At 40.2% G+C, this 13,838-nt stretch overlaps 1 protein-coding gene across 1 annotated transcript in view; it reads right to left on the bottom strand.

Moving 5' to 3' along the window:
- Positions 1-13,838, bottom strand: part of DRC11 (dynein regulatory complex subunit 11) — a 302,548-nt gene that overhangs the window by 131,062 nt on the left and 157,648 nt on the right. Inside the window, exon 7 of the mRNA XM_073633646.1 lies at positions 1,209-1,414. Within this exon, the coding sequence (XP_073489747.1) occupies positions 1,209-1,414 (206 nt within the window). The remainder of the gene's footprint in view (positions 1-1,208; positions 1,415-13,838) is intronic.

Raw genomic sequence — 13,838 nt, 5'->3', positions numbered from 1 at the left:
TGGTATTTCTGTTTTAAATATAGAAATCCCTGTAATTAAGTTTATTATACCAGCAGCTCCCATTCCTAATTGTTGTAACATTTTTATTTTGGTGATTCTACTTTTTGCTCAGATCAAAAAGTATGTGTATATCCAGGAATGTAGTAGAGTAGTAATGAGGATCTCTGCATTGCGAGGCTTTGAAGTTACAGCAGCCTGTGATCTCCTTTAAATAAGTTAGTGTATTCCCTTCTATACAGAATGTTTGACTTGCAGCTTTTATGATCCTGCTAAATCATTTGCTTGTCTCAGCTGATGAGAGCTCAATTCATCCTCATCATTATTTACAGTTTAACATCAATGTAGTAAGTTCTAGGTGAACAGACTATCTTCACACTGGTCAGAGATGTTTACCTTACCAACTGCTGTTAAGAAAAGCAATTCCTAACCTGTGCTTATGGAGAAACCAGAAAATATCAGAACCGTGGGCTTTGGTGATGTCATAGATAGAGCTCAATCACTTCTTACTTTCCACAGTCAATACTGAAACATTATTTACACTAGAGGTTAAGATATGGGATAAAGGAAATTACAGACATTTCTAAGCGTGAATTAACAAATGTCTCTTCTGATTCCGACCCGTAACACTGAGACATACAGCTTTTACTGGAACGCCATTTAGATTCAGATATCACACATAAAGCTTTAAATAAAGAAGAAGGCTGAATATTGCAGTATTTGCTGGTTCATGCACTTATTACTTGGATCTTTAATATCTGACTTCATGATGTGTGAGCCTGAGATGGTAAGGAGCCAAGACAACCAACATGGGCCATTCTAGCATTGGCCAAAGTGAGCCAGTATGCATACAGTTGGGTAACACATGTCACAAAAATTACTATCTAGAGGGTGGTAAAGGCTGTTAAACTGTCAGACTACCTATATTAGTATTTTTGTCTCCATAATTCATTGTGATTATGAACATGGCAGTGCACAGATCCATGACCTACACGACTTGATTGCCCTCTTCTAGCTAAACTTGGCCAGCATCCCAACAATGTGAGCACTGAATTAGAAACCCAAATATGAATCCTACTGTGTCAGTATGAGCATATTATAACATATCTGTAGCTTCTGAACCAGCAGCAAAGCTCTACTTGCCAGATCTTATTAGGTATATCTATATTATGCTTCACCTAAACATTTGTTGACAGTGAAAGTGTTGTTACCTGCACTCAATAAACCATTGTCGGATCTGGTCCTGAAGGGTTTCCTTCATGTCCAATCCTTCTGTTTCCCTTATAGTGTCCTTTATCTGCACCAGGGCATGCTGGAAGTTGGCTTCATGCTGCTCCTGCAGTTCAGTGCGAAGGGTTTCTGTCTTACCGGCAATCATCTGCGCCATGCTCACAGTGTTGAAATTTGCAGGTGGCACCTATAAATACAAAAAGAGTAGAAGGTTGAAATTGGCAGTGGACTTCTAGATACAGTTTTTCTATAATGCCAGGAAGGCACTTTTGCAGTCAAATTTGTTTCGTTTTGTGTTCCTATCCACACTTCATACCAAAAAATGATTTTGAAAAAATATTTAATACCTTTCTAGTTTTTGTTAGCAGGCCTTTGGGCAGACTGCAAGCTTCTATGAACAATTTGAAAGTGAAAGTGGAGGAAAAAAGTGGGGAAACCAAGTTTGCAACTAATAATAAGAACTGCACAGTACAGACAGGGTTAATTATGGTAAACACATTTTTCCAAGCCTCCTCCTTAACATTACATAGCAGGGGAAAACTGCAGTTTTTGAGCTTTCAGAAAAGAGAAAATAAAAGGAAAGCAACAATTGTATGTTCTAAGTTATTATTTGTGAATGGGACCATAACGCATATAAAGTAGGTGTTCTCCAAACTTGACTGCAAAGGTGGAAATGCATCCTTTCCTCATTAAATATTTAATGTATGTCCCAACAATTTTACATGTGCTCTAAAGTAAACAAAAACAAAACAAAAACTGTCGAGCAGCAGTGCACAGGTGTCAACCAGCCACATGAATGGGGAGAATCTCGCCCCAAACCACCCTCTACTTTCGCTGTACTGTTATGTACAGACTTTCAATTAGAATGAGGCAACCTGAAAGCAAATAAGTTCTGCTGTTTTCTCTATTTAGAAAACCGATAATGATTTGCGATAGTGGTGTTATGAGCAATTTCATATAAATTGTCAGAAATATATAAAGCATCAGTTTAAAAATGTATACAATTAAAAACTATTATAATTTCCCTTTAAATCAGCATAGAAACAGGCAACATGCTGATCTGTGTTACGTGTCAAGGAACCTAAGAACAGCCTGATGTAGGGGAAATATAGACTTCCTGATAAAGAGTTGGGACATGTTCAATAACCAGGAAGTTCTGATATTAGGGACAATAGATCATTTAGAGCAGGGAAGTTTCAGAGAGAGCTACACAGAGCTCTGTATTGTGCGGATCTCAGAATTCCTGGCAAGAGGCTGAAACTGTGATCTTCAGTAACAAATCAGCAGAATACAATATTTAAAGAAATGGCTTCAAGGGTAGAAGGATTCTGTCATTCTAAGGTCACAGTTAACAGCATGTATAGAAAGAGGCATCACATCAAACTTCCCAATCTTTTACAAGGTATTTCTAAAAAGCGCTAGGCCTGGACCTGAAGTTTGGATGATATGTAGACAGATGTGAGATCTTTGGGCTGCTCAGATTTAATCAGATCAGCGTCAGGGAAAAGGAAGGAGGAAAATTTTGCATATGGCCCCAGTGGGGTGTCAATATTGTCTGAACATAATTATAATGGTTCTTTAAATGTTGTTACATACACCTGGGCTTGTATGTTTATGAGCTAGGGCTCTCTTTCAGCCTAGGGATGTTGACACACAAGTTTACTATTAAAGTGGTTGTAAAGACACAACATTTTTTACCATCATGCATTCTATGCATGAAGGGAAAAACCCTTCTGTGTGTAGCAACTCCCCTAATACTTACCTGAGCCCCCTCTCGATCCAGCGATGTCCACAAGAGCCTTGCCACTCCTAATTGGCTTTTGGCGGCTGTCAATCACAGCCAGTGAGCCAATCAGGAGATTGAGGGGGTGGGGCCGAGGCGCAGCTACGTGTGTGAATAGACACACAGCTAAGATGATGTCAAAAGTCTGCTGCAGACAGGTGGGAGCATCTCATCAGTCTCATCATCCCCAGTAATCAGAGTGTAACATTTTAATCTTGTGGCATATCACAAGGTGAAAGACTGCACCAAGGGGGTGGTCTGTGTTAGACATTTGTGAACAGATTTAAGAACTTCACATTACTGTGTCAACTCTGAGCTGCCATCATTGTTCAAACCAATCCATGCTGACCATGCACTGATAAAAATGATTCTGTTGGCTTGTAATTTTAACATAAAAATGTTATCCTTTTCAACAAATAAATAAATGTTAATTAATTTACTTTAATATTTTAAGTACCTTACCTAATTTTCATTAGTTCTTAAAACACACCTTTTACATTTAAAAATGTACAAAGGTCCTGGGCCTCTGGAAGCCTAATAGTGACATCCAGAGTTAGGGAGAGCTGACATCCTTCCTTGTAGAGTGGGTGAACAGGCATGGTGGGTGTAATGCAAGATGAAATGATGGGCGCCAGATACTTTTTGAATGCGAACAAGAGATTTATTGTCTCTTAACAAGAACTGTGGGAGAGCGGGTTAGAGCCAGGACACCCTTGAATAGATGCAATGATAATTGACAGACTCCGAGACTCTATAGGTAGACAGCTATACAGGGAAAGACCTCCAGCCGGAGACCATGTCTGTATAGGTAGGATGCTCTCTCTTATGGCAACTGAATTTGTAACAGTCACTAATGGTATTTGCACATAACTCTTGGTAACACAGAATAGTTCTTCTCTTATCTCACAGTATGCCACTGTAGATCTTTAATCACTGAGCTCCCAGTCTCTCTCTAGACTTCCCGATCCAATCATCACTGGATCTCCTGAGCTCTTCCACAGTTATCCCACTGTACACTCCTCAAGCGTCACCCCCACTAACCTGCTGGGTCCCTGGCTTGGCACTCGTTGAAGCTTTCCCACTTCTTCACTGTCCCTGGCTGATGAGAAGACTGCTTTGGTACTTGCTTAAGCTGTGGTCTTAAGCTTGCTTAAGAGACAGTGGTCTCCGGTAACAAGGTGGATGGTCCCTTATTGGCGACTGCTTCCCTTTTACCTCCGACCACAACTGGTTCCCCGTCCGGCTGAACCTTCACAACTTGCTTAAACTTCAATCCTGCAGTCCCAACCCTACGCTGCTTCTCCTGCTCCTGGATAGGCCTCAGGCAGCCTAGCAGACAGGTGTCCCCAGGATAGGCCTCAGGCTTCTGTCCTAGCAGCCCAGGGGGACATGACACACTTCCACCAAGAAAGCCATCCAGGTGGCACAGAACCCCGATCACCTGACTCCACCCAAATAAATAGGCTCTCCCAGCAGGCCAAGGGACTCAAGAAACCCCTGCCAATTGGCTGAGATGTCCATTCATTCAAAATTTGACCAATGTATAATATTGAGTAATCCAGACAAAACTTTTAAAGTATGTGCATTTCCATATTCTAATTGAGTTACATTTACTTAAAAAATTATCTTTTAATTTGACAAAAATTTAAGCAGATGTTTGCCCAAACGTGCAACCGCAGTTTTGATGCTGTAATCTTAAAGAGTTTGACGTATTTTGGTACTTTGAAAACCTGCAAAAGGCAGTTCACATACATTTGAGGCACGCAACGGCATTGTAAGTTGTAACTTACTTGTGCGCACACAAAGTTTGCGCTTACTGCATTCGGCAGAACGCAACCAAGATGCAGGGTGAGGGACTGCCGACTGTATAGTTTAAAATCTTGTTTTGTGCCACAAAAATGAATGTTTCTGCCATTTGTTTTGAAGTTATTGCATATTAAATTTTACATTATGTGACCTCAAGCCCCACCCAATTTGCACCCATGTTATTAAAATTTAAAAACAAAGATAGCATTATTTTGCTGCATCTGTGCTAATTTGTGCTGCAAAAAAGAATGTCTGTGCCGTTTGGTTTTAGAGCTATTACTCATAATAGTAGATGAAAGCCCACCAACTTTGCACCCCATTCTATCAATTTTTAAAAACAATTATACCATTTGTTTGTGCTGATTTGTGCCACAAAAAAATAATGTTTCAGCTGGTTCGGTTTTTCAGATATTGTAATTCAAATTCAGATTATGTAACATCAAGCCCTTTCTTTGCTCCCAATGTTGTTTAAATTTAAAAACAAAAATAACGTTCGTTTGCACTGCATCTGTGCTGATAAAGCGAACGTATGTGCTGGTTTGGTTTCAGAGATATTGCGCATTATATTTGATGAAACCTCTCTATCTTTGCACCACATGTTATTACATTTATTCCTAACTTAAACTTATGGTCTATAAACTGAAAATATTGAGTAGGCTTTACCTAAACCTATGGTCTAGAAACTGGAAAAATTGAGTTGTCTTTACTTAAAACTATAGTTCTAGACAAGTTAAGGTATGTATTCCTAACTTAAAACACTATGGTCCATAAAAGGGGTAGGCAACCTCGGCATACCAGCTGTGGTGAAACTACAAATCCCATCATGCCTCTGCCTCCAGGAGTCATGCCTCTGATTGTCAGGGTCTTGCAATGTCTCATGGGACTTGTAGTTTCACAACAGCTGGAGGGCCAAGGTTGCCTTCCCCTGGTCTATAAACTGAAAAAATTGAGTTGGCTTTACTTAAAACAACAAAGGTGAAAACATGAAAAATCGAATGAATCAGACAAAAATAAATTTAGTGGACATTACTTAAAAAGCTGATGCAAATAGTTGCCTCAGTTATTTTGAGTAGACCCAGCACAATATATTTTACAGTGTGGATAATGTCAATGAACAAAGATGACTCCAACCTTGAAGCAACTCATTCATGAGAACATTTTTTAAAAGTACCTCCTGCACAGAAAATGGTTAATACTCACCCCTCCTATCATGGCTGGTATATATTTCCAATACAGCAAGATTTTATGGTGCAAGAGGCACTGTGATCCCTGTGACTTCACATAAAAAATACAGCAGTATAAACATCTCTAAAGCTGGCCATACACTAGCAGAATTTCCTTACAAATTCTTGTTTTAAGAACGTTCCTTTGATTTTCTAATCATTAATGGGGTCAAATCGATGTTTATTGTGAACCACAGTGACAAGAAAGTTTGTAGGAGCAGAATGCAAAGTTTTTCTTGAACAAGCAAATTTTTAACTGTGTATGTGGTTTTTGTATGGGAAAGTTCATTGATTTTAAAATTGAATGTTAAAAGCAAATTCAATTTTGAATGACTTTCAAATGACATTTGTTGGGTCATTGAATCTACTTGGAATGTTTGTACAAATGTCTGTTTGAAAATCTACTAGGGTATGGCCAGCTTAAAGCGGAGGTCCGCCCCCCCAAAAAAAATAATTAAAAGCCAGCAGCTACACATACTGCAGCTGCTGGCTTTTAATAATAGGACACTTAGATGTCCTGGAGTCCAGCGATGTCGACACCGCAGCTGATATTTCCATCAGCTGTCAGGTGCTGCTGCCGCCATTGCGAGTAAAGGAACCCGGCAGTGTAGCTTTACAGGAACCCTACTTCGCATGCACGAGGCCCTGATCCTCTCTCCTACTGGCCTGGCAACAGGGGGAGGAGGATGGAGCCCCGTGGTGACGTCATGGGCCGCGGCGCAGACCCCTGGAAGTGGGAACAGGATACCTGTCAAAGACAGGTATCCTGTCCCCCCTCCCACCGAAAGGTGCCAATTGTGGCACCGGAGGGGGAGGGGAGACAAATAAGCGGAAGTTCCACTTTTGGAAGGAACTCCAATTTAAGGTAAACCTTTCCTGAGAGAGACATGATGGCTGCCACCATGTTGACTCTTTCTTCTGCATTTGCTAATGTCTAAAGCAGCCCATATATGAGTCTTTTTTTTTTTCGTTCAACCATTGGGTTCAAGGACAAAAAGTGAGTTGATTTCCCCAACCAATTGTTCAGATGTGTGGCTATAGGAAGATTTTCTTTCATACCTAGTGTTTTGGGTCAGTAACACAGAATGTATAGAAGCCACAGAATACCCATGATAACCAGGTGTCAGGGCTGGGCTCAGCCCTTCCTTCTCTGAGCTGGCCGCTCAGCTGTCGGCTATTTGCCAGCTCCCATCTCTCTCCACAGTTACCCAGCTGTTGTTGATTCTGCTCGTCAGTCCTGCCTACTTTAAATTGTCCAGCTTACTTGATCTCTGCCTTCGCCTTTGTCAACATCACAGAGACTTTCTCCTGCGTTCCTGTTGAAGACTTGCTCGGCTGACGTTACTTCTGGCTCCTGATCCTGCTTGCTGTACTACTATGTTTATCTCTGGCTCTCTGACATTTGCTTGGCTGACTACCCAATCCGGTACCTAGTATAGAGCTCTACAATTAATGATTACAGAGATACCCTATTCTGGGAAACTTTAAAATGATCTCTTGCAGTGGGGCTGCACCTGCATTGCAAGGATTAATAGCCCTTCATTGAACGTGACTAAGGGACAGTACACCGCCAGCGCATTGGAAATGTTGCCTTCCTGGGGAGTCGAAGCTCAGGTATGTAAAGGTGCTTCTCCTCTCCCACAGACAGTTTCCCATAATCGAGCTTTAAGTATCAAAACTATACAGTAGCTAAATAAATAAGAAAATTAAAAGTTCTACTATATTAAGGCTTTTCAAAAAACATCTTTGTGATGGGCACCACAAGCCTTTAAAACTTCATAAATGAGGTCTCCATCAATGTTTCTCAAGCTCTTTTAATAACTATCTCAAATATATAACATACAGCTGATATATATATATATATATATATATATATATATATATATATATATATATATATATATATATATATATATATATATGAAAAACACTGAATAACCCCAGTGAACACAGCCCTGATGCTCCTTTCTTTTCTGTGGTTTCAAGAAACAGACATAGGTCAAGTAAACTACACATTGCATAAAGCATAACAAATCTAAGTAATGAGGGGTTAGAGGAAATGTGATAGCGGGTACTGCTTAGAGATGTTGTTTTACGTGTCTATAGCATGTAGATTGTGGTTTTGCACTTTAAAACCACAATGTCTGAGCCTAAACAACCCTTGAATATGCTTGTTAATGTCTCTGTATACCTGTATATGCAAGAGCCTGTAAATTAGATTTCACTCAGCTCTATATTATTTAGCATATTACATAAATACCAATCTGATCTATGTAGTGATCATATTACATTTGAAACACCCACTCTTTTCAGTTAGGAGTGATTTCTGTTTTACACAATCTGATGGGCTGATTTACTACTGAATAACCTGTCCACGGTGCAAGGGAAGTTGCATTTTATTAAAGAATTATACCCAGCGCTTAGTAAATGGGGAGAAGCTCTGCTGACATCTTTCATCCAATCATGAGCAAACAAAAATGATGTTTTTTTTTTATTTCCTTGCACATGATTGGGTATTCTTTGCATGGTGAAATGTCACCACATTCACTAAGCTCTGGGGAACTCTTGATTTCCACTTCCCTTGCAAAGTGAACAGCCTATTTACCTTTAGTAAATTAATCCCAATAAGTCACTGACTGATACTATAAGTCAGAATCACAGAATCATAAGAAAATATCTCAGACCTCCGAGATAAAAGTCAGAATTAATAAGCTCAGAGCCCTGGCAAAAAAAACCCATGAAATTTCCCACCACCAGACCAATCAACCTGAACATTATAGATACAGCAGGAACCCTTTTCATACCGACCAGTTCATATTAGACCACTTGTTAGAACTTTGAGAATATATTCTTTCTATGCGCTCTATACTTTCATAGATCTCAGTTAACCTGTGAAACCTTTAATAAAAATTACAATTAGATTATTTGTATATATATAAAAAAATGTACCTTAATAATTTGCAGTTAGTAAATCAGTCAGTAGTTTTAAATTTTATCATGTGCGCAATAGCTTATGAAAAGGAAACTTAATAATAAAGGGCAAAACCTGTAGCCCAATTAAAGAAAAAAATTAAATATTAAAAACAATCTCGATGGTTGCCAAGGGTAATAAAGGATCCCCAGTAGATAATCTGACATGTTTTAATAAGCGTGACAGCCACTTGTGTATCCAGTAAAGTGAATAGTGTCATGTTGCTCAAAAAACCTTCAGTATATCACAGCGCAGTCTAGGTATATCTCGGTAGTATAGTGAAACCACAGTGGAGTCATAAGGGTTAAAGGCAAGTTGTTACGGTTTTGAAATGGATATTAATCATAAGTTCATGTTGATGGTAATGGTATCAGTTGAATATAGCCGTGATTTGTAGAGTGGCGGCTTAAAGGCTAATATATGTCAAAAGTCATATATAAATGCAGGTATAATTATCAGTAGCTCTTGCATGTAGACACATAGACATGGGTCTTATATTGCCTACTTCCTACAGTCTGTACTCTACAGCTGTTTTTTTATTTTTATTTAATTGGGCTACAGGTTTTTCTCAACAGGTGAGCCAGTGAGTAGTTAAACCCTCCCACACTGGGTGTTATCCACCCACTTTTCTGTATTCAAAACCTGTAGCCACAGCAGATGAGACAACTACTAAAGCAAGCTGTCTGGCCGTGTAATGAGTTATCCAGGCAGCAATAACATTTGGCAAATAACTTAGTCCAAAATGAATGTGCATGCAGCGTAGACATCTCTATTTTCTATTGGACTAGTATGAAAGCACTTAGGAAGATATAGTGTAGACAGGGGAATACCTTTATGATTTGGAGGATGGGGAGTCTGTGGGCTTCATAATATTCGTGCCATTAGACTCCAACACATATAGCCACCGACACTTATAAGGAAATATTCCAGGTGATACACAGTATCTCACAAAAGTGAGTACACCCCTCACATTTTTGTAAATATTTTATTCTATCTTTTCATATGACAACACTGAAGAAATGACACTTTGCTACAATGAAAAGTAGTAAGTGTACAGCTTGTATAACAGTGTAAATTTGCTGTCCCCTCAAAATAACTCAACACACAGCCATTAACGTCTAAACCGCTGGCAACAAAAGTGAGTACAACCCTAAGTGAAAATGTCCAAATTGGGCTCAATTAGCCATTTTCCCTCCCCGGTGTCATGTGACTCGTTACAAGACCCTGAAACTGAGCTGCAGTATGGTGGCCAAGACCATAGAGCAGCGATTTAACAGGACAGGTTCCACTCAGAACAGGCCTCACCATGGTTGACCAAGGAAGTTGAGTGCATGTGCTCTGCGTCATATACAGAGGTTGTCTTTCGGAAACAGACGTAAGAGTGCTGCCAGCATTGCTGAAGAGGTTGAAGGGGTGGGGGGTCAGCCCGTCAGTGCTTTAGACCATACGCCGCACACTGCATCAAATTGGTCTACATGGCTGTCATCCCAGAAGGAAGCCTCTTGTAAAGATGATGCACAAGAAAGCCCGCAAACAGTTTGCTGAAGACAAGCAGACTAAGGACATGGATTGCTGGAACCATATACTGTGGTCTGATGAGCCCAAGACAAACTTATTTAGTTCAGATGGTGTCAAGCCTGTGTGGCGGCAACCAGGTGAGGAGTACAAAGACAAGTGTGTCTTGCCTACAGTCAAGCATGGTGGTGGGAGTGTCATGGTCTGGGGCTGCATGAGTGCTGCCAGCACTGGGGAGCTACAGTTCATTGAGGGAACCATGAATGCCAACATGTACTGTGACATACTGAAGCAGAGCATGATCCCCTCCCTTCGGAGACTGGGCCGCAGGGCAGTATTCCAACATGATAATGACCCCAAACACACCTCCAAGATGACCACTGCCTTGCTAAAGAAGCCAGGGGTAAAGGTGATGGACTGGCCAAGCATGTGACCAGACCTGAACCCTATTGAGCATCTGTGGGGCATTCTCAAACGGAATGTGGAGGAGCACAAGATCTCTAACATCCACTAGCTCCATGATGTTGTCATGGAGGAGTGGAAGAGGACTCCAGTGGCAACCTGTTACGCTCTGGGGAACTCCATGCCCAAGAGGGTTAAGGCAGTGCTGGAAAATAATGGTGGCCACACAAAATATTGACACTTTGGGCCCAACTTGGACATTTTCACTTAGGGGTGTACTCACTTTTGTTGCCAGCTGTTTAGACATTAATGACTGTGTGTTGAGTTATTTTGAGGGGACAGCAAATTTACACTGTTATACAAGCTGTACACTCACTACTTTACATTGTAGCAAAGTGTCATTTCTTCAGTGTTGTCACATGAAAAGATATAATAAAATATTTACAAAAATGTGAGGGGTGTACTCACTTTTGTGAGATACTGTATATATATATATATATATATATATATATATATATATATACAGTATATATTCAGTAATTGTGTCAGCGGATCTCTAATCACCTTACAGTGGTCCAGCCTTTATTTTTTATGGGTGCATAGTCCTTATAACCTATTATTATTTTAATACAGAATTTATATAGTGTCAACAGTTTGCTCATCGCTTGACATAACAAAGAGAGACAGTACAGTTACAATACATTTGAATGCAAGAGGGATCAGAGGACCCTGCTCATGAGAGCTTACAATCTAAACACAGTGGTTTCATTTATTTTGTTTTATTTAAGCCTTAAAGCAGAATAATACTCACCTCGACTGCAGCGATGCGGCATACAGAAGCTCCCCTTCCCGCCCACTGACATCTTCAGGCGGCCGGCCTACGAGTCTGAATCAGCAGCTGCTTTCATTGGCCAGGTGGGGACGACGAGTTTAGTCAGATTCGGCTTTGCCAAATTTGTGCAGCGTGCTGCATGTATGCGGCTCACTGTGCAAGGGCTGCCATCCAGGAAAGTAACTTTAATGCAGAAGAAACAACGCATGTCTCTTCTGCATTAAAATTCCTGCCTGTTCGCCCATTTTTAACGTTGGCCTAAAGTTCCACTTTGCGCTGGCCATACGCTAGTAATTTTTGAACCAACATTTGCATAAATATCCATATGAACCTTTGTACAAAAAAAATTGCACACTCAATGACTGGATGAATGTCGTTCAAAAGCACTTCAAAATTTTATTTGCTTTTAAAATTTGTTTTTGGGATGAGTGTAAGTTTCTGAACAAAAACCACAAACACTGTAGAAATTTGTTAAAAATGTTCCATCCTGCTCTTTCGAATATTCTCATCACTGTGACTGAAAGCAAATGACGACTTGACACCACTATTGTTAGAAAATCAAAACAAATACTCTTAAGGCTGGGTTCACAACATTGCAAATTGGATGCGGGTTCACTGCATCCAATTTGCAATAGCAGGAGATTTTGACCGGCTCTCTATGGAGCCGGTTCACATATCTCCACAGCAGGCCCGGTGCGTTTTGCACAAATGTGCGTCTTTGCACAATGGTGGTTATTTACTAAAGGAAAATCCACTTAGCACTGCAAGTGCACTTGAAAGTGCACCGAAAGTGGAAGTAAAGTCGCTGTAGATTCGAGGACTTGCAAGGAAAATAAAAAACAGCATTTTAGCTTGCACATGATTGGATGATAAAATCAGCAGAGCTTCCACTCATTTGAGATCTACCCCTTAGATTTAGAGCGACTGCACTTCCAAGTGCACTTGCAGCGCAAAGTGGATTTGTCTTTTGTAAATAACCCCCAATGTGTGTCTTTTGGTCCGTTTGAGGTCTAAAACAAAACTCTGCTAGTGTATTGTCAGATTTAGTCTAAAAGCTACAGAGTGTAGCTACATTTCTGGAAATGATCAGAAATTTATTGATTTGTATGCTAACTATGATATACAGTGCCTTGCAAAAGTATTCACCCCCCTTGGCTTTTTACCTATTTTGTTACATTACAGCCTTTAGTTCAATGTTTTTTTTAATCTGAATTGTATGTGATGGATCAGAACACAATAGTCTATATTGGGGAAGTAAAATTAGAAAAATATATACATAAAACTATTTTTCAGAAATAAAAAACTAATAATTGGTATGTGCGTATGTATTCAACCCCTTTGTTATGAAGCCCATAAAAAGCTCTGGTGCAACCAATTACCTTCAGAAGTCACATAATTAGTGAAATGATGTCCACCCGTGTGCAATCTAAGTGTCACATGATCTGTCATTACATATACACACCTTTTTGAAAAGCCTCAGAAGCTGCAACACCTAAGCAAGAGGCACCACTAACCAAACACTGCCATGAAGACCAAGGAACTCTCCAAACAAGTAAGGGACAACGTTGTTGAGAAGTACAAGTCAGGGTTAGGTTATAAAAAAATATCCAAATCTTTGATGATCCCTAGGAGCACCATCAAATCTATCATAACCAAATGGAAAGAACATGGCACTACAGCAAACCTGCCAAGAGACATTTGCACACCAAAACTCACAGAGCGGGCAAGGAGGGCATTAATCAGAGAGGCAGCACAGAGACCTAAAGTAACCCTGGAGGAGCTGCAGAGTTCCACAGCAGAGACTGGAGTATCTATACATAGGACGACAACAAGCCGTACGCTCCATAGAGTTGGGCTTTGGCGGAGTGGCCAGAAAAAAGCCATTACTTTCAGCAAAAAACAAAATGTCACGTTTTGAGTTTGCGAAAAGGCATGTGGGAGACTCCCAAAATGTATGGAGGAAGGTGCTCTGGTCTGATGAGACTAAAATTTAACTTTTTAGCCATCAAAGAAAACGCTGTGTCTGGCACAAACCCAACGCATCACATCACCCAAAGAACACCATCCCCACAGTGAAAC

The sequence above is a fragment of the Aquarana catesbeiana genome, linkage group LG06 (assembly GCF_042186555.1).
Source record: "Aquarana catesbeiana isolate 2022-GZ linkage group LG06, ASM4218655v1, whole genome shotgun sequence".
Classification (NCBI taxonomy): Eukaryota; Metazoa; Chordata; class Amphibia; order Anura; family Ranidae; genus Aquarana; species Aquarana catesbeiana.
Note: the sequence above shows the minus strand (reverse complement) of the source record. Positions and strands in the feature narration are given on the sequence as shown.